The sequence below is a fragment of the Corapipo altera genome, unplaced genomic scaffold (assembly GCF_003945725.1).
Source record: "Corapipo altera isolate COAL_440 unplaced genomic scaffold, ASM394572v1 23b, whole genome shotgun sequence".
NCBI lineage: Eukaryota > Metazoa > Chordata > Aves > Passeriformes > Pipridae > Corapipo > Corapipo altera.
In genome coordinates this window covers 4,954,522-4,981,017 of record NW_020884885.1, presented here as the reverse complement: position 1 = coordinate 4,981,017, position 26,496 = coordinate 4,954,522, and the positions used below count along the sequence as shown (strand labels likewise).

At 42.4% G+C, this 26,496-nt stretch overlaps 2 protein-coding genes and 1 long non-coding RNA gene across 6 annotated transcripts in view; 2 read left to right on the top strand and 1 right to left on the bottom strand.

The window, feature by feature from the left end:
* MAP3K9 (mitogen-activated protein kinase kinase kinase 9) overlaps window positions 1–17,204 on the top strand; it is a 132,017-nt gene extending 114,813 nt beyond the window's left edge. Inside the window, exon 11 of the mRNA XM_027642429.1 lies at window positions 17,133–17,204. Coding sequence (XP_027498230.1) covers window positions 17,133–17,195 — 63 coding nt within the window. The 3' untranslated portion in view covers window positions 17,196–17,204. The remainder of the gene's footprint in view (window positions 1–17,132) is intronic.
* On the bottom strand, window positions 15,877–17,851 carry LOC113946728. The gene is made up of 3 exons (XR_003527531.1): window positions 17,667–17,851; window positions 17,172–17,426; window positions 15,877–16,813 (listed from the first exon to the last, which is right to left on the bottom strand). It is a non-coding gene; the product is annotated as an uncharacterized LOC113946728 (long non-coding RNA).
* Window positions 17,789–26,496, top strand: part of MED6 (mediator complex subunit 6) — a 30,126-nt gene continuing 21,418 nt past the window's right edge. For 3 of the 4 annotated variants that reach the window (XR_003527528.1, XR_003527529.1, XM_027642433.1), the window contains exons 1-3: window positions 17,789–17,871; window positions 24,051–24,210; window positions 24,679–24,770. Coding sequence is in view for 2 of the 4 variants with exons in the window: in XM_027642433.1 (XP_027498234.1) it covers window positions 17,850–17,871; window positions 24,051–24,210; window positions 24,679–24,770 (274 nt within the window). In the remaining 2 variants the exon portion in view is untranslated. Of the gene's footprint in view, window positions 17,872–17,982; window positions 18,104–24,050; window positions 24,211–24,678; window positions 24,771–26,496 lie in introns of those variants that run through there. The other variant, XM_027642434.1, reaches the window with a different exon arrangement.

The following is a 26,496-nucleotide window of genomic DNA, read 5'->3' as shown; positions in this document are numbered from 1 at the left end:
CGGCCTTACCCCCGCGCCGCTCCCCGGCTCCGCCACTCGCTCCCATCCTCCGGCGGCCGCCGCTCCTCCTCCCTCGCCCCGCCGCCCGCGGGGCGCCCGCCTCCGCCCGCCCCCGCCACCAGCCGCCCGCCGCGGGCACCGTCGCCCCCCGCACCGCTGCGACCCCCGCCCGTCGCAGCGAGGAGCGGCGGGGGAGAGCCCGGGGCGTGGGGATGCGCCGGCCCCGCTCCCCGCTCTCCACGCTGGCCCGGCAAGGGGCGTACGGCTCGGCCCCGCAGCTCCCCGAGCTGGCCGACTCCACAGACCCCCCGCCCAGCCTTCTGCTCTCCCTGGGATTTGGCTGTCCCCAGACCCCACAGCCGAGTCCCTTCTGCACCCTGTGCCTTGCCTGCCTGTACCTGAGGGTCTCGCCTCCCTGTCTGTGGGATGAGATTCCACCTCTTCCATTCTTCTCACCCCCAGTTCCCCATCTCTCTTGCCTCTCCCACATCCCACCAGTGGCCATCCACCACCGACATCTGCTCATGGTCCCTCAAGGTGTTTTGGTGTGTGTACTCCATGTCACCAGGCAAACAAGTGCCAGGCAGTGAAACCTCCTGTGTCCTCCGCATCAGTGCAGCAAAAGCCAAGTCCCAGTAACTGCCCTGGCACCAGCCACTCAGGGACTTTGATTTTCCTGAAGCGGATTTCGGCATGTGTTGCTGAAAACAGGTCAATGCTCACGGAGGCCTGAAACATCTCCTAGTTTGGGGGGTACCAGTGGGGAGTGGCTCTCCTCCTGTAGACAAACAGCAGAACTGTGCTCAGCACCAGGCATTGCTTTGTTAGGCCAAACACCATGTCTTTATTGAATATTAGAGCAGTTTGATGTAATTGGATTCCAAGATATTTTGTAGGTCATATCTCGTGCTTAAAAATTAAAGGCTGGATGAAAACACAGTGAGATTTTTTTTTCTCAGTAATATAGGGGGAGGCACCTTTTCATTACCCATGCAACTCTTACATGGTAAAGAGCTGTGGTGCAATGTGTTCAAGCTTCTCTCTGCAACTAGGATGACATTTTAAAATGGAGACTTGAGTTTCTCTTTGAATATGTCCAACCTACTGTGATGGCACATGGTGTTGCAGTGCTGGGCAAACTGGGATAGCTGTGTAGCACAGCTCCATGTAAAGGTACTACTGCAGGTCTGGGACTGGTGCCTGGATAATTCATTTTTAGCAGGGCAAATAAATTCCTTACCAATTATTACCTATTATTATTATTACCAATGCTTTACACATTGGACCTTATTGAGGTTGTGGTCACAGTATGGGACAGACATACATCTACTCACTTAAATCCAAAAATCAGAACCTCAAGGAGAAGCAAATAGCATCATACTTAGTGTGACAGATGTACAATGTTGTAAATACTTGCATGAGAGAAATTTGAGTTAGAATATTCAGCAATGATAACATGATTTCAAGTGCTTTCATTTCCAGGTGCCTTACTAGACATCCTCAAGAAATCTTACTTATGAAAATGGATGCTCAGTATTTTCACATACCTCAAACCAATAATGAGATAAATTACTTACAAATCTTGCTCAAAGTGCATCTGATCTAAAATCAGGAAATCCTGGGGGAACGGATATGGCGGTGGTGGATATTAGTCACAGTAGCTAGAGTGGAATTTGTGTGTGGAACTTAAATATTAAGGAAGGAAAATTCCTGTTGGGACATTTTTTAGTCTGTCTGCTAGTCATATTGCACGAGGTAAGTTTAAGTAATTTCAGAGGTTTCATTGTACCATTATTGATTGCTGCTCGGGAGAATTCACAAGGACAATGTACATCTCTTGCGCTGGAACGCTGACTTTGCCAGAGGAAAGGGGATTGCCACAGAGGATTAATTACTCAGATCTGAGCAGCTGCAGAAGCTATCGAAGAAGGGACTGTTTTCTTGGACGGCAGTGTAGCAAAGTGACATTGGGAGTTAATGTTGCTTCCCTCTTTCAGTGTTTGCCTGAGCCCATAGATATACATGGTATAGGGGGTGCTGAGGCATAAGTGACGTTTCCTACTCTTCCCCCTCCTCTGCTCAAGGAATTTTTGAGATGTCTTCTTCCAGTTACTTCCGTCAACAGCAGAAGTCTGAAACAAGCTGTGAAAAGTGGATGTTTTCTTACATAAGAGTCTGTCAGTGGCCACTGCCAATATGGGTGTAGATGTGGTCAGAAATGGTCACAAGATATTGACAAAACCGGGTTCTCCTCACATTATGAACTATACTGAATATACCAAACTGTGACTTAGTCCCGAATGTTGCCTAAGCACCCAAATGAGTTTTCCATCTTGTAGTTCTTCAAGAAATGTCCAAGCTCTCTTCCTGATATTGCTGATGCCTATGAAGAGAAATGCCACAACTATGTAAATCCAAACCAGACCATAACAGAAGTGTATGAATGATTGCTGTTTGTTGGCCAACTTGGACTTTTCGTTGATAGCAAACAGTATCCCTCACCTGAGAGCTGGATCTCTCAGCCAGAGAACTTGAAGATTCCATAAGATGTGTAGGGATGACTGGTAAAGATCGGTTTAGCCCATCAGTTCCTTCCTTCAGGAGCTGAGTTAAGGAGTGTGTTGGCTGCGCTAAAATATTTAGGAAACATCACACCAGTCATATAGTCACCCCATTGACTCTTCATGTAAGGGACCTTTTTTATTTGTTTCTTTTTCAAAGGGAACATAGTACTTAGGGGAAAACATGAGAAGCTATCACCTTTCTGAGTCAGACAAGATTTGTACTTGAGAGATACCTCACATTTCATTTAACATATGACGTGATATTCAGGTCTAGATTTCAGCTGCCTGGGGCCCACTAGACTCACCATACAAGCTTGCCTCTGGTCAACACCTCTAGTGATATCCAGCTTGAAAACAAGACAGGAACCTGAAAGCATCAGAAAAAATAAGTTTATATATCATATAGATACACTGAACTGTGAAATAAGGCATACATACATTCAGAGAAAATTAGACCAGTTTGCAGTCATTATCTGTATGCCATGAGATGAGGTCATGGTATTAGTCAGTATTAGCTGTTGTGCCTGACTTCTGTCCAACAGTGAGGGGGGTTTGTCCATAGAAGCAGAATGTGCTTATCTGTGTCATACTGTAATAGATGGGGTGTGCCTGTCTGTCTGGATGTCCCCAGGTGCTGTGTCTAAAACTGCCTGGATGTTCCTGTCTTTCCTCCTCCACACTGAGATTTCCTTAGCATGTTCTGAAAGCATACACTTGCATTGCTCAATTATTATTAATAGTAGTGTTATGCAGTGGTCACATGCTTCATAGGGATATTTTAGGATCTGTGACTCATTAAACCATAACTTCCTGTTCACAGGTTACCTGAAGAAAATTGTCTTTGTGGACTCATGTTCGTGGTTGGGAGATGTGTTCTTAGGTGAAATGGTAAATATTGAGAAAAACACTGGATCTTGCATAGCTGTGAGCTCTTCCAGCCTTCCTGTAGCTGCAATTGTTTCTGCCTGCCCATAGGACGATTAATTTACAGACATATGGGACAGATTCCCTGCATTTCAGGATACTGCTATAAGGACACTGGAAAGGCTTCTGAGACAGCTGAGGAGGCTGGGCACTTGGGCTCTGGTGGGGCACTGGAGGGCTGGAGAAACTGTCCTATGAAGATTGGGTGAGAGATTGGGATTGTTCAGTCTGGAGAAAAGAAGGCTCTGGAGAGACCTTATTGCAGCCTTCCAGTACCTAAAGGGGGGCTACAAGAGAGCTGGAGAGGGACTTTTTACAAGAGCACGGAGTGATATAACAAGGGGGATTGGCTTTAAACTGAAAGAGTGTAGGTTTATTGGACATAAAGAGGACATTTGTTTATGATGAGGGTGGTGAGGCACTGGAACAAGTTGCCCAGAAAAGCTTCTACTGAACACATCCCTGGAAGTATTCAAGGCCAGGTTGTGTGGGGCTTTAAGCAACCTGGTCTAGTGGAAGGTGTCCCTGTGCATGGCAAGGGGGTTGGAACTGGATGATCTTTAAGGTCCCTTCGAAGCCTAACCATTCTATGATTCTTCTAGATGAATGTGAATTCACTGTAGCATTTATGCTGTGAGGTGAGCTTTTTATAAACTGCAACTTTAAGGGCCACTATGAGGATGCAAGTCTATATACATTCAAAACCAGATATCCATTTGGAAAGCAGTACAGCATGTAAGGCCTCAGTCCAGTTCTTGTTCATTCATTTGTGTTGATGGGACTGTTGGCCATGTGAGAGTTGTTTCATCAAGTCGTTCATGCCAAAGCACAAGCCTCATCCATTTCTGATTGTGATGAAAATGGTGGAAAAGAGATCCCTCATTGACTCCATTCAGCTGCAGAATTCCCAAGCAGCAGCGAGCTTCCAGCATACACAGCTGCTGCTGCTACAGTCTGTCACCAGCTTAGTCAATCATCCATTATTTATTTCCAAATTGTATGTAAAGCTCTGCACCATAACCTTTTGTCCATATACAGGGAAAAGAAGAGAAAGAGCTTCTGAAAGGCCCAGGAACACAAAACCAGAGAAGCCTCTGAAATCCATTGCTTAGGAGATCATCTTATGCAGTTATACCCAAGGAAGAAAGGGAAATAAAATCACATGCAACAGAAGGTGCCACCTTGGTATAAATTCCTTTGATCTCTCCATTTCACTTGTTGCAGTCAACAATTTCTTTTTATCACACAAGATCCTTAGTTTATAAGTGTTCATCAAATGCAACAAACCACTTAAAGAGTATTGTGCCTGTGTTTTCTTCCACGCTCTGCGTTCTTTGATTGGTCAGTTGATCCTGCTGGGCTGTTTGATGCCTGCTGATTGCCTAGCTGAGAATGGTTAATTAGGACTACAGTGAGTCTCCAAGGAATAGTATACAATCAAGGAAAAATGGTCAACAGAAATGTTTGCAGGCAAATGAGAGTCTCTATGACAAGCCATTCCTTGGGCATATATATAAGCAGCACCTTTGTCACAGAAAGGTTTGCTGATAATACCAAGGGGCGGATGGTTTAAGAGACGAGCTGTTCAGAATTAAAACAACTGTTTCAAATTATGTTTTTAACATTCTGAATTCTTTATTTTTCATAAAGGCAATAACAAATTGCTACCTAAGAGGCTTAGCCATGGACCCAGAACAAGTCAAATCAAACCCATTTAACATCACTCCTAGTGTTTCTTTTTGCACTTTAATTAAAAATGAGTACTTTGACTTACAGGACAATCACACTGGAAGGGAATGCTGCCAACAAAGTTTGAGAAACACTTTTAATCTCTTAAAATCAGTTGTTGACAGCCTATCTACAAGCTGCAGTTAGAATCTCTCCAGTGAACCCCAGTGCTCTGGGTAACTCTTGCACTTTACTCAGGCTGGACTAAAGAACAGCAAGGTTGATTCTTCTGTTGTGTGTGAAGAGAGTAGAATTGGAAGAAAACACACCCACATCTCACTTATCCGATATTTAGAACTGCGAAGTAGGCACGCCTCTATCTTTTAGCCCTTATTTTTCCTGTATCTTACCTTCCAGAATCCAAGGCTGTCCTAATTCTGAAGACACATCTACACCAGACAAACAAGCCTGGTGTGAGGCTTTTGAGTTAGCAGTGACCTAGATCTGACTTGAAAACAATGCTTTTACTGAGACCCTAAGGAAGCAGACCCTCTCTCCACTGTCACAGTTACTACTGCCCCAGGGAGACCTGCAGAACTGCCTAATGCTATGTCACAGCAGCACGGGCTTGAGTTACTGTGCATCAGTTGTTCCACTGTGACTGGCAAGGTGCCTGTTCTGATCCTCCATGAAGGTGAAGACACTCATTTCTCATAATGCTGGGAGACTGCATATTGTGCAGCATTAGTGGGGAATAAGAGGCTGCATAGAAGCACTTACTGCTGGTCTGCTTGTGCCTGGCATCTTGTTACTGTCCAGGTAAATGCCAAGTAGTTCAAGGTTAGTAAAGATCATTTAACTCCAAGAGTGACCAGGTGACACTTTGCATTCAGATCTGTACAGGAGTGTGGAGTAAGTCACTTGGGTTTGAGTCTAATGAGACAGTATGTGAGCGTAACTGGAAATTGAATTACTGAACAACATAAAAAGAATCCTAAAATGCACTGACTCCCCATGAACCTTGAATTGTTGGTAGTCAGAACAGAAACGCCATCCAACGACCACCAGCAGTAAAGCCTGCTCAGTTTGTGTGTCCATGTTAGAACTGTTGCCTAGTCTTTACACCATGCTTACACCTTCATGATCAAGCAATGATTGTAACTGCACTCCAGGATGAGTGCATATTTATCATTACTTGTCCATTACCTACATAGCTAACATCAGCACCCTTGGATTGAACTTACACATATGGTTGTTACTCTCATTCAGCTGAGTTCTTCCGTGGTAACATATAGACACATCAAATATGCATCCAACTACCTCTAAACTTGAGAAAACATTTCTCTTAGTTTTGTGTCTTAGTCTCTCTTTATGAGATTAAAAATGACACATGGGAGCAAATGGGGATGCTTGTGTTTCTAATTGCTTGCTTTGTGCAACTGCCAGATAGTGTGAGGCACAGCTACTCCCAACCCCTCTTACAGCCGAACTGCAAGAGGAAAACAGTGAGCACTCATTTTACAGAGCAAGCAGACCTGCTAGAGAAGTGGCTGCCCTTTTAATACCTGTTCTGGCAATGTGTGAAGGAGTTAAGATCTCACAACAAGCGAAGTTGTCTGGAAAGTTCCTAGTTTGGCAATGTCCTTGAAAACTGTGGCTTGCGTTGATTGTCTTACACTTCACATCCATTTTCATTGTCTTGTGTAATGGCATCTTTGCTATGCCAACTAATTTTGTCATGCCTGAGGGGTACCAAACCCTGGCCTCTGGGAAGGGTCTTACTGTGCTAGACATACCTGACTGGGCTGATGTCAAAGGGAAAGTTTGTACCGTTTCCCTATCTGGTCTCAAAAGCCCCTGCAAGTTGTTGATGGTGATCAGAGGAGTGGCCTCTGAGGAAAAACAGGCTATTTCAGGAAGTGTGGCTGATGAAACAGTAAATGGTACTCCCCTAAGAGAGCACTTAGCCACTGTGTCGGCAGACTGGCAGGCCCTGCAGCTCAGTTAGTTATGCTATCTTTGGAAGAGAGGTGAGCTGAAGGTGTTTTATGCTCCTGACCTTTCATACGCTTGTGCTGTTATTGAGTTTGAAGTGTAAACTGCAGGGCCTGGGTCAAATTTCAGTGTAAATGCATTTGCACTTGCTTTTCCAGTCAGATGTAGTTATTCTGCTTGCTTTTCTCTTTCCTAACATGCTGAGGGTGCTGCAGTGCACAGCTAAGCAGACGGCTCACTTCATCCTAGTGACAGATCCATTTCTGAGCATGGGGATTCTTGTATATAAAGAAGTGCTCAAGTGAAACCACTTGAGTGAAAGCTGCAGTGGAAAGTGGACATCTTTAAGCTCATTTATTACATGTATGGGCGATCTGCTCACAGAAAAGCAGAAAAAGGAAGAAAAGCTCTGAAAGAGGCACACTTATTGGTGCAACCCCAATATTTATCATCGTGCAACATGTGAGGTTTTCCTGAGAACACGCACTCCCAGATTTGCTACAAGGAAACTTGTGAGGTCTGATGGGCACAAAGCCCCAGGCAGCATGGTTGCAGACTTACCAGTTGTGAGAGATCTCAGTAGCATCAGTCCTGCAGTTCACATGTAAGATTCTCAGCTTTCTTCTTTTGCTGCAAAAATGGTTCTGTTCCTCATCTGGACAGCTTTCCAGGCCAGACCTCATCTCCTAGGACACTGCAGTGGTGGAAGGTGGCCAGTATGGTGTGGTATCAGTATAACTACGTATTCTGGAAGTTTAAATGAACTCTAAGTGAAGAAACATCATTGCTTCATCCTGCAAAGAGCACAGACATTCTAATGGATCTTGATCTATGAAAACCTTTTAAGCCCATTTAGTGGGTCCATGTGATATTGTAAATGTAAGGTCCCAGTGTGGACATGTAGAGATGAGCACTATCACTATTTAATTGAAGCTCACTGTGGATTTCATTGCAGAAAATTTATTTAGTGGTTCCTGCAACACACTGTTGTTGCATTGGCACACTCTTTGCAAAAAGTGTTTCTTTCCCCATAAGCTGCCGTGCACAGCTTTTATTAACAAAATTGCCTTGAGGAGAGCCAGATGAGCAGTCCTTATGGACCTACTTGTCTGTGCACAGCTGTCACAATAATCTCTTCGCCCTGAGCATGAGTGTCCTGGCAGCTCAGGAAAGGAAGGCTTCCTGGTGTTGAAGAGACCGAACAGAAAGAAAATGGACTATTTTCCTCCATAATTAAAATATCTGCATGAATATAGATTTATTAAATTGCTCATTGACCATGCCTCTGTTTGCTTCTCTGCTTGCATGTCCTGTCAACTACTCACTGACTTTGGTATCCAGACTTCATTTAATTCTTAGCCAATTTGATTTTCAATTAAGCACAGTTTGCTCATGAGGGTCTGCCTACATAAATCTCTCATTGGGCTGTTTCCTTCCTTCATGGAGTTGTACAATTATTTGACTGTTTTCGTCACAGTGCTAGGCTTAGAAATACCAGTGCTAAAAAATGCAGAGCAGTTAGTAGAATAAGCTATGCTTGACCTTATTAGCAAGATCACTCATTCTGTACTGGGAGGCTTTGGGGATGGTGGGAATTGAGCCACTCTGCTTGGAGAAATGGGGTATGTTGCAATTGTCCTCATGTTGTTTGCTTGCTAACCCACTTAGTATTTGGTTTAGTTTATTGATTATTCTTTTTTTCATTGTCTTTAAAGGTTCTTCCTACAGAACTCATACATATATCTTATGTTAATAAATAGGAAGGGCTCCTCGAAGTTGTACGGTTTACTCAAATTACTCTCAGATAATGCCCTCTGTAGAAAGGTACCCATGAGAACAGGGGATACTGCCACAAACCCATCAGCTGATAACACAAAATGGGGGAATGCATGCTCATGAGCAGCACAGGGGTCTCAAAGCTTTTGATTTCAGGGACTGACCCCTGTGGCATGCCAGGGCATTAACCTTTGGGAATGTGATCCAGGATAGGTGGTCCAACTTCTTAACAACATCTTCGATCATCTCAGCCTAATTACCTATCCACCTCTCTCCCCTGAGTCTCTTCCACGTTTCCCAATGACCCAGCCTCCCTGCCGTGTCCTGCAGCACCTCCTGGTGGGATGAGGCTTCTCAGCTACACCTCTTCTAGGGGGTTGGTGATTAGAACCAGTGTCAGTGTATTTTTCAAGCCGTCTTGTAAATGTATGATGTGTTTTTAGCATTTTCCTATTGAATGAGGGAATGAAGAGAAGACAGGCATGGACACAATACTTAGAAATTAGCTTTTAATTATTTACCATATGCCTTAAGAGTGCTTTAAAATTAATACAGATGCTGAAATGAGATATTTGAGCTGCATTAAGGAAGGTAAAAATTTATAAAATTACCGAGTGTCATGTTCATATTACAAATCAGATCATTGTATAACACCACAGTCATCTATAGATTGAAAGCAAACAGGTCACTTTTATATAATAGCAAATATTTTATATAAAGGTTATATGTGTGGACTGGATAAGTAGGAACACCTCTGTAGTTTCATTGATAATTTTTTTTCTTCTGTTTTAGAGGTGATTTTCTGACATACACTTGCACTCGTAAATCCAGTCTTTATCTGCTCAACTGACTGAGGCCTCAGGGTTACAGAAATGAGAAACAGCTTCTAAAAAGGACTGGATTCTGGAGTCATTGAAACAAGCTGTTGCATTGAAAATAGGTATGGGAGATGAATTACAGTCTGGAAAACAAATGCCATATATAGTCACTTCCACTCCATCAGCACTGAAAGGCAGTCAGGCTTTGGAAACTTGGTATTCACAAATGGGAATGTCAATGTATCCTGACTTCCATTACCTGAGATTATTGCGGTGAGACTCAAGAATTTGCAACATTTAATGTATTCTGTATTTTGTAAAATGTACTGATAAATTTGATTAAAAGGACTATAAAATGGATAAACATACGCATTTTAACAAATGAGATTCATACAGAAAAGAAATACAGGATAAATACACCTTTCCATGTCCACTTATGTAAATGTTCGACAGAGGAGACATTTAATCTGCCATAAAAGCAGTATAGATGAGAAAGCAGAAAACCCATGAGCAATACAAAAATTCAGGCTACTTCTTCTCTATCCTTGATACTCACCTGAGAATCAGTTTGAAGCGATCAATTATTCTGCCCAGAATAGAGTCCAAAGTTTCATCTCAAAGGCTAGTAAGTCATCAGCCACATAATGTTCCTCTCTGCTCAACCTTCGCTTTTAGGTAGGAACAACAATGAGTTGAATAGATAGATAATATAGATGGAAAATATACTCCAGTCATCCTGGAGCTTAAGTCTGAAGGATACTGATTTTACCGCAGGCCTGATAGCGAATATAAAAAGAGAAGGAAACTACCTTCCTTAAATCCCAATCTTGTTGTAACTTGGAATAATAAAAAAAAAATTAAAATGATTGAGAGGCTTGCTAAAGTGTCAGACACTAAACAAGGATTATTTTGGGGCTGTATGGCTGTGTCAGACTGTACAGCTCAGTAAGGCTCATGATGTCCTTTTTCAGTACAGAGCCCAAGCTGATTACGTGAGGACATTTCCTGCTGGGCAGAAATACATTTTTTTACAGATGCAGTGCTCTATATGTGAATGAAACACTTTGCTGCTGATTTGTACCATACTGGGGAAGCCTGTCCTGGAGAAACAGCCCTGTTGCCCCGCCTTACCATTTTTTCCCTCAAACAACAGTCTACATACACTTCATGGCATGGAATCAAGCTATGAAGGTCATGTGGTGGATGCTGATGGTAAATGTCAATAATTTTTGACAGATTTGTAGCACATCTAGCTTGTCTGTATTCATCTCCTGATGCTCCTATTATCATTATTTATCACTGCATCATCATGCTTCTGACTCCCAGTGGAGCCCCACTCTGCTAAGTACTATAAAAACACATGCCTGATGTTGCTGGTTTGGCTACACTCCAGTAGATCAGATATGTTCATGTATCTCCTGCCTAGCTATTCTAATTTTTTCCTGTTCAACAAAAGGGATATTTAAAACACTGGGGAGATGAGAGTGGGGGGAATGATCAAATAAAATAATTTGCTTGCTAATCCGTAAGCGTCCTGGCTCCACTCTCCATTGTGCTGATAGAAAAATATGACTAGTTCTTTGCTGGATATGCAACTATCCCAGCATGTTCTGTAAGTTGCCACATACCTACTAACTTCAGTATGATCTACAAAGCAGAGGGGTGCTGTGATGCTTTCCATTATACAGATGAAGCTCTGGTATCAGTGCAGGTTTGTCATCATTTGGAGCAGACGTTGAATCTCTGTGATGTGAGCCTAATTAATTTAACCTACTCTTTCCTATCAAAGCCTGGTGTAAAATATTCCTAACTGGCCCACTCTTGGCTGATGTGGTTGAGAGAATATCCGCAAATGGAGAGTTCTCTCTTGTGCAAAAATGTCCTGGACAGTGTCCTCCTGCTGAGCTACATTGTTTCCAGCTTTGTACATTGTGAGCTCAGGGTCACAAGTACAGTCTCTGTAAGTTTCTCTGAAGTGGCACAGCAAGACTAATCTCAGTCTCTGACGATGCAGAATGCAGGACCAATATGATGGGCTGATATTGTTCTGATACACAAGGGATCAACCTTGCTTCTTGGGGACCATACTGAAGCCAAGTATAAGACAAACTGTATTTGGGTAGGAAAACCCATAATTTTTTAATGCAACCTGTGCTAAGAATTTTTTTACTCCTGCAGGAGAAGCAATTGATACTCCTGAGAATGAGATTTCTCTATAAAGTGCAGAACCCAGAACCCATGCTGGACACTGATTCACTAGTAGACTCCTACCCCATAGAGGACCTTGCAGTTTAGAGGCTATAGAGCAAGAAGGTGAAGCCTATAATGACACTCTCTGCAGCCACTTCTGAATGGAAAGGAAGAGGAACCTACACCTTCTCAGCCACATTTGCAGTGACTGAGGAAATCCCCCCTCTGAAAATACCTTGTTCAGACTAAGCAGTCAAAAGCTGTTGAGATGAAAGGCTCCCATAAACTTATGTCACCTCTACCAAACTTGACCTTTCCTCTGTCCAAAACAGTGTCCAATTACCTTGCAAATAACCTTTGACAATGCAGTATTACCCAGCACAGAAGGAACACTTTGAAGAGATCATTTTTCACAGGCTCAGCAAATAGGCCAGGTTCCCCACCTTAGCTTAGCTCAGATGTTAGCACTAATTCCCGCTTGCTCTGGTCCCAGGGATGAGCAGCCCTGGCTATGTGGTTATTTCCTGGGGTCAACGCTTGGGCAACTTGTCTGACTTCAACTTTGTGATGTGTGGAGGCACAGATGAAAAAGGAAATAGCAGCCAGGATGGAAATAATGTGTTTTTTTCAGTACCTGTTGGGGCAGGGGCATGTAAAATTCCTCTGAAGGAAGCAAAGGTGTTAGAGTTACCAGGCAACCAACACCAGTGAAAAATAATGTAAAAGGAGAGCAGGGAAGAAGGGCTCCGATCAAGGACCTGCCTGGCCCATTAGGTACCTGAGACAGTGATGAAGTGTGTACACTAAGATCTCATAGTAGGTGAGGATATCTATTTTAGGTAGACAGAAGGTGCAGGGGAAAAACATATGTGACTAAATGGATGGAGCAGACATGAAAATTCTTCCCTGAAGAGAAATAGAACCCTTTTAACAGTATGAGGCCTGAGGCTGTTGAAGCAGAGAAAATGCTAAGGGGGTTTCATGAATGTTCTGCCACCAGTGCTGCTTGCAGGATTTTGTAGCTCTCTGCAATCCTGAAGCATTGAAATTGTTTCTTTCAGCTTCCTGATCTGGTCACCCTGCCCATGTTTTGCATCCTCCCACTGGGAGGCATCAAAGCTTACTGAGAGATGTCCTTCAAATGCTGTCTGTAGTGCAGTTCACAGATTGGGAATATTAGATTATTAGGCTTGTGCAATAAAGAGGGTGCATGGTGAGAAGATTGCTTTGCACTTCTCCCCCTCTCTGTCCTAGGCAAGCCTGAGCTGTCAGCAGACACTGTTTGCTCATTGGCAGTGAGTGGGGCCAGGGCTCTGCTCCAGGGCTCTGATCTGCCCTTCGGAAACTGGGAGGAAATAAAACATTGGTTGACTCCCAATCCAACAAACAAATATAGACAAGTAGAGCTGTATCGGATGGAGGCCATACTCCAAGGTTGTCTGACAGCTCAGTTTGCCTCTGCTGGACATTGGCCTGTGTCTGACCTGTGCAGCTCTTGGGACATGGGGCAGCTTCTGTTTCTCCTACCAGTCCCCTCTGGATTATCCAACACCTGCAGATTGTACTTCCTGCATCCTTCTTTGTCATGGGCTTTTGTGCTGTTAATGCCAATGCAGCAGCAGAGTTGCTAAGGTCAGAGATGTCTGCAGAGACACAAAAGTCAGCATCTGGACTTTCAGTGTGGTTTTAATACGTGATCATATGCAGGATGACATAGCTGGTGCTTCTTTGCTTGGAAGCTCATTTCCCCTCCTGCCTGCAGTTGTTAGCAGCCATGTGGCATCCTGACATTTCATCTTTATTAACTTCTTGACAGATAGCCTTTAGGGGTTTATTGGGAGATTAATTGTTTTCAGGAAGCTTTTAGACTGTTAGCAGGGTTTCATCTTTTCTTTCTCCATCCCTTCAAACAGGAGACTGTAATAAAGCAATAATATAGTAATTATAAATATACATAATATATATATTATATATAATATATAAAAATTATATATATATGATTTATTATATAAACAATATATAATAAAGCAAAATAAAGTAATAAAAAAAATGAGATGTTTTAAAATGATCTGAGGGTGCCAGGAGCATCACTCTTTTCAGTGTCTCCCAGCTTTTCTACTCTTTGCAGCCCAGAGCCAAGAGCAATGAGGGGGGATCCACTTTCGAGAAGAGCACCAGCTGTGGCCATCATTGCAGCCACTTTAGTTAGATCTTCCCAGTGGCATTTTTCCAGGAGAAAAAAAGAACTTACAAGCCTGGCTATTTTTTTTTAGTCAATGCATGTGATTAGCAGTATTTATAAAAAATGTGCAGAAAACAGCATCTCAGGAAAAGGAAAAGTACACGCAGATGCACTGAGCGAAAGGAGAAATTAACAGACTTTGAAGTCAGCAAAAGCGCCTGATTAAGGATTTAAAAACCAGAATTTTGCAATTTGGCTGTGCTATGGGTTTCTAAAGCACAATTCAGTGATGGCTTTTGAGGCCTACTGGAAGCTATTCTGTAAATGACTGCATGTGTAATGCCATCTGAAGACACTGGCCACGTGATTGTTTTCTGGGTGGAAAGAAAGAAACTTCACCAGCAAAAATGTTAAAACAAAATGCGGGGGATGAACTCATGGTAGCCCACTCAAACATTCCCTTTCCCTCCCTTCCAATTTTGTGATTTCAGCATTTGCCCATAAGTTTCTGTCACTGGTTTGTTTATTTTTTGATGTCTTTCCTCACAGGATAAGGATTTAAAAGAATATTTTCCCATTCCTATTTACTATAAAAAAACCAGTAGCAAATTGCTCATTTCATAACTAATTCAAGCCTAGCAATTTTTTATTAGCATAGGAATTTAAATTTCCCTTGTGCTTCACTGCAGAACTAGATTTAGTAGAACACAGAATGGGACTTGGAGCTTCTTACTACTAATCTGTGAGTTCAAATGCAGGTTGGCAGAATCCACAGTGCTGTGATGATCTCCTTCAGCAGCCTCTAATATGTTTTGGAAACTGCCCAGAGTATAATGATAAGGATACATACACAATAGTTTTCACTTGATGGCATATAGCTAGATTATTGTTCAGTCCCTGCAGACTGCTAGAGATGTGCACAGAGATGGTTTTCCATCCCTTTTTAGATGTAGCCTTCTCAATTTAGCTGTGTTTATTTGAGACTATAAAGGGACTCCTTGGTAGTCTTCCTGCTATGCCCATAATGTGGTTTGGAGCACATAGGATTACCAATCCTGCATCCGCTGGAGATAACGAACATTGCAAATTACGGACAGTCTCTTCTGTTATATATATATATGTGTAGAGGGGGGCACAGTAGAATGAGATTCCTCATTAACTCTGATCAGAGAAATACACAGAATAATTCCACTGGGGGAGGGTGATGCTAAATGACATCCAAATACCGAGCCATGAAAACGTGTCAGTTTTTATCCAAGTATTTTATGAATTCTTAAGTACACAAATGGAATGAATATGTCTAAGTATTCATTGCTTAAGGTGCCTTTCTTTGACATCAAAAGCAGTGTGCATAAATTCCTCATTTTATCTGATAGCTTTCATTAGCTCTCCATCTGTAATCCACACCTCCTGCTGAGAAGGACAGAACCGCAATGCTCATTAGGACTCTCCCTTTAGAGGAAGTCGAGTGAAAAAGCCCTAGCCTTTTATGCTATAGCAGAAGGTGAAAATGTTACCAGATGAACAGTTCTTTCCAGCAGTGCTTTGGCTAGTCACACCATGTAATTGAAAATTTATTGTAAGCCATCAAACCCCATTATTTCCCATCCAGAAATCTTTGCTTTTCATCCTCTCACTCATCCAAAGACATACTTGCTCTGGAGAGGTGCAGAGTCAGCAGGAAAGATGGACAATATGAATAATTAAAATAGAGTTTGAGTTCCTATTTGCTACTGAAGAGAAATGGTTTGCACAAAAATAGAATGAGACAGGGCGTCAGAGATTCTCCAGAAGGGTGGCTGTTATGTCGGTTGGCATTTTTGCCCTTCAGGAGGATTGTTCATGACAGGGATATTAAAGTATTTGGTTTAGAGTGGCAACCTATCATAGTATTATTTGGAAACGCTCTGGTGAGGATAACACCAGAGACATGTGTTTGGCAAAGGTTCAGACTGCTGACAAGTAGCAGCTACCTAGTGCATGGGGATATGCAGTGTACATGCATGTGAATTACCCCATGGAAAAGTATATTTCACAGAATATTATCTTGGTAAAGAAAATGAGCACTCAGGAATCATAAAATTGAAAAATTAAAGTTAGATTCAATTTTTACTGTATTTGTGCCATTAAAGACTACCAAGTGCTGTGTTTTCATAGTTTTCTTCTGAATTCAGTGCTACAATTGAAAAGTGCTGTTCTGTTCAGTAGTTTTTTTCCACTGTTCAATCTTTTTTACTTATTTTTTGCACAATAAGCAAATCGTTTTTGAAGAGAAGATCATTTTTCTCAGGATACTTACCACCCCAGCCTCATATTTTTGCAGACATTATTAAATTTATTTTCATGAACCACTCAGAGCTAAGGAGCATGTCATCATCTCCCTTTTAGAGATACAGCCGTGAGGTACTGAGATTACAAAAATCTTATTTTGGCTGATTAAAGTGTGAGAGATTTCAGAGAACTTAACTTCTCAGTGTGCAGAGACTTACAGAACAGACAAAGCATGACTATTACTGTATTTGCAACAAAGGCTCAGCACATCTATATACCACGTTATGTTGAAAAAAACTTCATTAATGTAATGTAATGACTATATCACTGGCATGACTAAAGTCCAGTTTTCCAAAGCAGCATTATTCTGCCTGATCTTGTCACTTTCTGTAACCTTCACTTGGTACCTTCACATCTTTCATCACCTGAAACACATAAAGCAAGTGTTCTTCAGGCAGCTCTCCTTCACAGAAAATAAACCCAGAATATTCGCAAGTCAGATAGTGACTGTAACATATTGAATGAGACAGGAAACCTTGGGGGTGGAGAGCTGGGGGGAAGAATATGTGGGTTTGCAACATAATGTTTGTCTTCTAATGCATTGGTATGAAAGGACTGAATAAAGAGCAAATAAGCAGCATCAGCTCTGGTTTGGTCTAACTTTTTGATCGTTCTCATACAATAATAATATCCCTTTCCTGTACTTTATACACACTAAAGTACTTGTGTACTTTATTCACGCAGATCTCTAACAGAAGGGGAAGAAATTCCATCACTAATTACCATTACGTGCCATTAGTGAGCTGATAACCTCCAGACTCACTTAGACCCTGCTGCTGCCAGCAAAGGAAGGGCTGATCTCAGCAGCCTCTTCAAAGGCTCGGGCAAGATGAGTGCCTGGAGCTACGCTAGCATGACACAAGGGTATTGGATGCTGTGTACAGCAGATTGGTAGATTGTAGTTGTCAATCTAAATAAAAAGCTCGTTAATCTTTAGTGCATGTATATTCTTCCACCCACTGAATGTTGTTCTTCATCCTGTAAATGACCAAAGAGCCAAAATGCCAAGGACCAAACCTCAGGGCAGGAACCATGCACTGCCAGTGCATGGCCAGTGCTGCCCAGTATTCTGATAGTGTGATGTCAAACATCCCACATTATTCCCACATGGCAAACTAAATCAGAGATACCCCAGCCAGCTCAACCAGGATGACTGTGATGCCGAGCAGCAAACCTGCAGCCCGCATCTCTTTTACTCTGAAAGTGTCCGGCAACTACCAGAGAGTCAAGATCAGGTGAAAACGACTGCTCTTCGAGCGGGTGCTTCCCCGTCCAGCAACTCGGCCTCGACCTCAGGAGCCTTCTCCCACCGCACCCACTGTCCCGCCGGCGCCGCCTCCCCGCTTCAAAGCCGCTTCCTGCGCGTCGCCCCGCCCCGGTGAGGAAGTGCGCGGCGCGGCCATGGCGGCCGTGGACATCCGAGGTAGGCCCGGGCCGGGGGCGGGCGCTCGGGGCTCGCTCCCCGCGGCTCCGGGGGGCCCTGCCCGCCGCCCTGCGCCGAGCTCCGCCCGCGGGCGGGGAGCGCCCTCCGCGGGGCACAGCGGGGCCCCTCCGCGGGGCAGAGCGCGGCGGGGCGACTTGAGGAAGGGGTCGGTGTGATGCTGTGACGGTCCTTGGAAACTGTGCACAAGTGGCGTTGCTAATGCATCCGTGCGATGAGATGAAAAGCTGCCCAAAAAACCAGTTTTCTGGGATATGCAGCGGGCTAGGAGGGTGTGCTGAGGGTCACCTGGGCAAAGCAAGCCTCCCTCTGGTAGGCTCTGCCTTTACAGGTGGGATAAGAAGGTCCTGGGGTGAGATGTTGATATAAGGGAATAGCTAAAAAAGAGAGTTTCAGCTCTGAAGTGTGGAGGAAAGTAGGAAATGCGGGCACGTGTGTGGGACTTGCATGAGACCAGAGGAGGGAGTGAGGCTGGTAATCTTAAAAGCATTTCAGGTGGATGTTATGAGGGAGGCCAGATGTTACGAAGACCAGAAAGCAAGCTGAAGTAACTGAGAACAAGAAACATTTGTGTGAGAATTCAGGGTTATGAGGAAAAAGAGATAATGTTTTGAAGAAGGGGTGATATTTGAATAAAGTATTAAAGAAGGTTTATGTTGTAATCAAAATATAAGTTACATTACTGCGAAGAATTTGAACTTTGAGAGAGGAATTGGGGGTTGAGAAGGCAAGAGAAAGGAAATTATTTTTCTTCATAAGGGTGACAGTGGAATAACATCAGAAGCCTTTCTGGTGGAGTCTCAGTGATCAAGAGCAGATATTTAGGGAAAGCTTGTTAAGAGTCAATTTTGATAATGCCACAGAGGTTTTCTCATTTTTTTCTTTAAATTCTTAATGGTACGTGTAGTCCTGTGTGTTTTTCTGACTGCCTTATTTGAGATTACAGGAAGGAATTATTTGGACATTTAACTTAACACTGTGTTAAGTTATTAGCTGGTGTGAGGGCCTTCTGTCTTAATCCAGATCATTTAAGCTTCCTCAGAGTCTTTTATCTGACATGATTTAATATATTAAGTAGATTTTGAGGCATACTTCTGTTTTTAAGCTGTCTGCTGTGGGTTAACCCTCGCTGGATGGCAGGTGCCCACCAAAGCCACTCTATCACTCTTGTCCTCAACAGGACAGGGGAGAGAAAATAAAATGAAAGGCTTGTGGGTCAAGAGCAGGACAGGGAGAGATCACTCACCTGTCATGAGTTACTGTCATGGGCATACCTGACTCAGTGTGGGAAAATTAATTGAATCAGAGTAATTAAATCAAATCAGAGAAGGATAATGAGAAACAAAACAAAATCTCCCCTCTACCCTCTTTTCTTCCTGGGCTTAACTTTGCTCTCAAATTCTCTACCTCCTCTCCCCTGAGCAGCAAAGAGGGACAGGGAATGGGGTTGTGATCAGTTCAGACATGCTGTCACTGCTGCTCCATCCTCCTCAGTGGGAGGACTCCTCACACTCTTGCCCTGCTTCCTTGTGGCATCCCTCCCATGGAGGACTGTCCTACATGAACTTCTCCACTGTTGTTGTCACGAAACGGGTTCTTTCACCCATTGCGCAAGAAGCCCATCCACACACAGAGTTGAGGTGTTTGATTTATTGCTCTTAAACCCTGTACCAGCCTATACTCCTTAGAACGAGGCTTCTTTATTGGCATTAAATTCAGATTGACAGTCTCTAAGCAGCCTTCAATACTGCATCCAGGGTGACACTTTCTGGTTCCTCTCTAGTCTGGTTCATGGTAAACAGATTTGACCTTTCTATGCCTTTTCCTATGAGATGTAGAGCTGTACAGAGTTCTCCAAAAAAGTTATTTGTCCATTTAGCTCAACAACAGTGGAAGAGGACATTCTGGATATAGAAACTTGTGAGTCAGTTTAGTCCAACTGGACACTCCATGAGTGTCAAGAATGGCAGTAAAGCTCTTTTTCCCATTGCTCCAATAATCAGTATCGTAACTTTACTTAGCAGGCCCTTGCAGCTAGTTATTACTGATTGTGTGGCTCTGCTGTCGATCAGAAATCTATTGTTTCATTCCCTGCTTGTACTGGAACTAGGAGACCTGCTGGGGATGCCCTGGTATTTTCCCCCGACCCCTTCCCTCATTGTCAGAAATTCTCTGGCGTCATAACATTTGCATCCTCTAGTTGACCCTTCCTGCCTACAAAGAGCACATTGGTTCAGGCCAAAGGTGGGAGCCCTTTCAGAGCCCAGCCCCCCTGCCTGTTGCTCTCCTTTCACCATCTTTAATACAGTTCTTTTTTTTGTCACAGTTAAAAGGTATTCCATATAGCCTTCATAATTCCCCAGTTAGGATTATCAGTCAGTGAAACAGTTTACAAAAGGTGGTACATTCCAGTAAAACAGATTTAAGCCTAGCCACTTTGGTTATATATTTGAAAAATGAATGCGGTCAGGTAAGGCTGAAGCTGATAATAATATTCCCTGAATTCAAGAAGAAGGGTTAGGAATTAAAGTAGAATGCTGGATGATCAATGGATCTACCTATAAAAAGGCATCCCAGTTTTCTGTGCATCATACATCAAAACCAGCAGTGAAAAATCCAAAATTTTGCACCTCTGAAAAATGGAATTGTTGGTATAATTTTACCTTATGCCTTTGGGCCCACCATAATGTGGGAATATCATTTAAATTCAAAGTAGATATTGCTGACACTAAAACCAGCCATATTTTTGGCAATGAAAGAGACTGAGAAAATTTTATCTCCACAAATTTTTGAAATTGGATCATGTGCGATCTAAAATACAGGTCAGCAATGAATTTTGTTTAATACATCTTGGTCTCTTAAATTGGTGGAATTAATAATGCAGATTAATATTCTGCACTTAAACCAACCTGCTTACAGTTTTTAAGTATTTTCTATGTAGGATGAGTAGCTTGGTTACACGGGCGATCCCTCACTTTTCCAGAATGACCAAGACCTTTGCAGCCCCCAGGGCTGGGTCAGGATGGACATCACCCCCCAAGAGACTGAAGCAACTGTCCATTGTCACAGAGAGCAGGGCCTGGCAACTCATGGCTGCTTGGCATGGCTTGTATTGTACTTGGCATTGGGAGAAATGTGAATGAGGTGCTCCAGCATGGGTCCTCCACAGGGTCATAAGTCCTGCCAGCAAACCTGCTCCAGTCTTGGGCTCCTCTCTCCATGGCACCACAGGTCCTGCCAGGAGCCTGCTCCAGTGATGGCTTCCCATGGGGTTGCAGCCTCTTCTGGGCATCTACCTGCTCTGGTGTGGGATCCTCTAGGGGCTGCGTGTGGATCTCTGCTCCGCTGTGGTTCTCCATGGGAACAGCCTGCTTCACCATTGTCTGCACCATGGGCTGCAGGGGAATCTCTGCTCTGGTACCTGGAGCACCTCCTGCTCCTCTTTCTTCACTGACTGCAGAGTTGTTTCTCTCTCCTTTCTCCAGCTGAAATTGCTGTTGTGCAGCCTTTTTCCTTTTTCTTAAATACATTATTGCAGAGGTGGAACTGACATTGCTGATGGGCTTGGCCTTGACCAGTGACAGGTCTGTCTTTGAGCCAGCTGGCATTGGCTCTGTGGGACATAGGAGAAGCTTCTGGCAGCTTCTCACAGAAGCCACCCCTGTAGCAGCCCCACTACTAAAACCTGGTCATGCAAACCCAGTACCCTATCAGGCTGTTTTACTAGCGTTGGGCTATCCAGCCGTCAAGGCCAGGAACAAGCCATTGTGTGAATTACTCTTCTTTTTTGCTATGGTTTGCTGGCTTGTCTCCCAAATTGTCTTGAAATTCATGACAGATTGGCAGTATTGTCACAAGCACTTTACTTTTGCATCTGTGATGCAAATTCCACAAGAAATGCTTTGAACAAGATGTCCTATTTTTGAAATGAACAGGGAAGCAGGAACACCATCCTTTCTTTCTCATACCCAAAATAAACAGTACTCCTTTCAGTATAACAGGCATGTCAAGTTCGAGATTGGTTTTATTCTTCCTCCCTTTTTCCAACAATAGTTTAAGAGAACAATCTTTCTAGTTATAAAGGCAGTTGTAAATACTGGCACTAAGCATCTGTGGATAATTGAGCCTTAGAGTCCAACTCTGTATTACATTTTATGATACATTTATCAGTCTATATACAGCATTATAGCTATATATATATAGATCTAAAGCTTGCCTGACATTCCCCAGAGAAATGCAGTTATTATTAAGCATACAAAAAAGAAAAGCTTGTATTTGAAATATAATGTGAGAATTTATTATGACAATAATGCAAGCACTTCATATTTTGTGTGTTTTTTTGAAAGGAAAGCTTTTTTGGCTTTGAAAGGCATTTGGAATAATCAGCATTACCATAACTTAAGTGCTTAATAATGGATCTTAGTGCTGTGTTACTGAGATTTCCATTTTTATAGCGAGGAGAGAGGATAGTGTGTGTGAAATAACATGAATGCCTCTAGACCTCCCGCTCCCCACCCAAAAAGAGTTAGGCTGGCAATTCTGAGATTAACAAGGTTTATGTGTAGCTGTTTATACTGCATTTGTCCTAATTAGCTGAGCAGGTAGTGTTACTTAATTAACTGTTCCTCAGAGAAGCTGCTAATAGTGTATGAACTGACATTTTTGGGACTGATCCAGTCATCCTTGAGCATGCTGAGTTGTCACAGAATTGCACAGAAGTAAAATATTCTTAGCAGAATGATAAAAGTGGGAGTTCTGGGTAAGTATATAATGTGTGAACTTTAGGGAGTGGTTCCTGTGCAGAGGGAATTTCAGTTCTTCAGTCAGTCTTCAGTGACATCTCATCACTTACATTTTTTTAAATCTAAACAATACATGTCTTTTCCTGCTTTCTTGTGTCTTGGAAATTCTATTTGCTGCTTCTGCAATTTAAAATGGATGAGTTTGAATATGTTTTTTAAGGTGCCTCATGGATCTCCAATGTTAGCAGATTTGTTGACAATGAAACTAACTGATTGTTACACTGGGTTTTTTTTGATCTGCTTGAGGAATATGGTGTTGTTGCAGTGTGATAATAAAATTCAGGGATGTTAATGCAAATTTCCCTAAATCTGTAGGAATTTAGCTGGCATGTAATGACTTGTAGGTTATTGAATATGTTTCATTTAAAAAGCTTGCTTTTTATATAATTGTTAATGTTCTGTATTTTGAGTTCTGTAATACCTACTGAGTTGTGGAGTAAATAATTTTCTGCAGGCAAATTGGCAGATTAATTATATAGCCAGGAATAGAATCTCTTGTTCAAGACTAGTGGGAAACATCTGCCTAAAGATAGCATCTTTGTATCTGCTGTTGTTTTTTGGGGTCAGTTTTCTTTTTTTGTATAGTAACAATCTTTGAAACATCATGATGATAGATATTTTAGTAACAGAACATATGAGAAATGTTACTAGTAGCGCTATTTTGTTTCACTCAGTAGTTTACACGTTGGTTTTAGCAATAGAAAACTCTTGGTTTAATGTGTAGAGTTCTACCTGGTTTTCAGTATCATAGTTTACAGCTTGGAAACTGTTTTTGTAAGAAGTAAATTGTTTTAAACATGGTCAGGTTCATATTTAGTGTGGACTGTATCATTTCCACTCCACCCTCACCTCCGTAACTGATTCTGACTTAGTTTAGTAAATTCAACTTACTTACCAGACTTAGTTTTCCAAAGGAACCATGCTTTGTGTTGGCTTTCTACTCAGCTAATGCTGTGTTCGGAAAGTAAACTCGTATATAATACTGCTGAGTCAATGTAGTATGATAGTATTATATGCAGTGTCAGAGCCAATTAAGTCCCAGCTGCACAGAACACATACATGTGCACACAGACCCTGCTCACGTTCTTGAGACACAAAGGTGTCTAGTGGTCAAGGAAAGAAAAGTGCAGTCATAAAAAGAGACTGTTTCTTTTGTGTACCTCCAAGAGAACTGCAGCAGGTTAAAGGTTATCAGTTATTATTTGAACTCTGTGAAACACTTTTAATTATAACGGGTTTGTGTGAGGCTGTGTTCCATCTCCTTTCTCTGCTATAGTCATTAACTGGTGGCAATTTACTCTTGGATGGATTTGCGTGTTTCTGGCTGCTTTAGTACTCAGTGTAGATTTATCTTCCCAGACAACCTCTTAGGAATTTCCTGGGTTGACAGCTCCTGGATTCCAATATTAAACAATGGGAGTGTGTTGGACTATTTCTCAGAGAGAAGTAACCCGTTCTATGACCGAACATGTAACAATGAAGTCGTCAAAATGCAGCGGATGACCTTGGACCATTTGAAGTAAGTTGTAATTTGCAGCTGCTTCCTGTGCAGTGTCCCTTGTCCCTCCATCCAAAGACTTTGATGGGTGAATGGAAGGATGCTGGAAACCTCCTTCTTGTGCTTGGTTGTGGTTGCAGAGAGGCTTTTACGCCAGCCATGCAGATGGTCACATCATACATGGATTCTTAGTTGCTGTGTTTAAATGAAATCTCGATGATGATAGATTGTTATCTTTCTTGCCATTTAGTTGTTGCTAATATGTTCCACTTAGATGTTGTGTCAGGTTGTTATAACTCCTTTTGTACATGCACCTAGGGCTTGGTAGCTAACTCAGGAAATCTCATGCCTTTATTTACTGCACATTATATAGAAGAGCTTCCAAAGCATCAGAACTTTGTCGGTTTACTGCTGGGCCCCTTGGTTGCTCTTCACATCCTGCAGATTTTACTTTGAGGAAGATACTTATTCTGGTTGCATCTTTTTCAGCCAGATGGTTGGAGTGGAGTACATCCTTCTCCACGCTCAAGAGCCCATTCTCTTCATTATCCGAAAGCAGCAAAGGCAATCTCCAACACAAGGTATGGTCACTCAGTTCTTCCCGCTGTTGAGAAGTCCGATCTGTTAGTCGTTTTTATCAATTCCTAATTTGCATCTAAGCGCTTCTGTTTCCCCTTTTCTGTCTTTACCTTAAATCTAACTGGAAGGGTCTGAGGCTTTGTGATGGGGCGGGCGTACTTCTCCAGCAGCGACCTGCAGAGTGCCGGCAGCAGGGACTGCCATCTGGTGGGGAAATGGGAACAGCAAATGAGAAAGTGCTGCCCCGTGGTACATGTTGCCACGGCAGATTGGTAATAGCATTCGTTCCACGTCACATTTATCTGTTAGGCTATGCAAGAGTGTTGATTTCTTATCGGGATGGAATCTTGTGACAACAGCACCACTCCTTACAGGGTCACTGATGACCTTTTCAAGATTTTTATCCAATACCTTAGCTTTTTTTTACCTGTCTGCATGCAACTGGCATAATTATTCCTTTTTAATCTTGAATTTGTTTGTGTGTGTGTGTGATTAATCAGATAAGTAGTCACATTTCAGTAGTTATTGGACTATCTTCCCTGTTTACTGCATACTTATATAAAATAATTTAGGTTATTTCAGAGTAAACTTTATAGAAAAGAGAGGCAAAGTTAGTGCAAGTTATGTTTTAACTTCTTTTTTTAGGGATTTAAGCTCTGCATATGCATTTTGGTCTTGTATGGGACTTTACCTTGTCTTGCAATGTTGCTTATTTGCTTACATTAGGTAATGATCTCTTTATATTGCAGTTCCATATTGAAAAAGAATATACATGATTGATTCTTTGGTAGATTTGAGTTATTTCCTTATTAAAGGTTTTGAATCTAGCTTCCAGCAGGTGAGTATCGAAATATCATGCAGCCCTTAATTTCTGGTTTTGACACCTTTTAGATGAAGATTGGATTTCCACAATATGTGTGTTCAGACTTGTGCTGTAAGGCAAATGTATGTTTGGTGGAATTTAGCTGGGACTTTTTTGGTAACATCTTTTTCTCATTGTGACCGTACAGTTTGTGCTGGGTACCTTGACTGAGTCACACAGTTCCCTAGCTCAGATGTTACCCATATGTTTCATTTTGTAATGGTACAAATATTAGTGTATTTGAGACATGGGAATGGGGAGGGAAAACTAAAATTTAATGAGTTCACAGCTAGTGTAGGGTACTCAAATACAACTGGTGCAGGCCTGTCTTATGACTTCTGTGTGTTTTTTAAAAACATGTATTTATATTTTAAGTTCTTTAAGACAAGTTTTTGCCTATTTGAAGTGATTTTAGAAAGATCTTTAGATCCAATTATTAGGGAGAGTAACCTGTCTAAGAAAGTAGGCTGCTCTGGTACAGAGCTCTGAGACAGTAAAGCTGCTGTTCTGTATCTTGCTCCACTTGTAAGGAAGTGCTGAGAATCTTTTTTTCTTTTGAGGATAAGTGGGTACTGGCTGAACTATGCACCCAGCTGTCTTGGACTGTTAATTTAGGCAGGTGTCCAAGCTTCATAAAATGCAAGTAGTGGGTGAATTGTTAATACAGATGGAGGAACTGCAACAAAGGTGTGCACAGTCCTTAGGAATGCAAAGCTGATAGCATTGTGATTGTTGCTCAATTGAAGAATGTTTGGCAGATTTTCACGAAGGCAGTTGTGATGTTTCTCTGCACTGCATCTCTAATGAACAAGAATTTTGGATTGGTCAGTAGAGGTTCCAAATCTGATTTAGCAAATGCCTTTGGA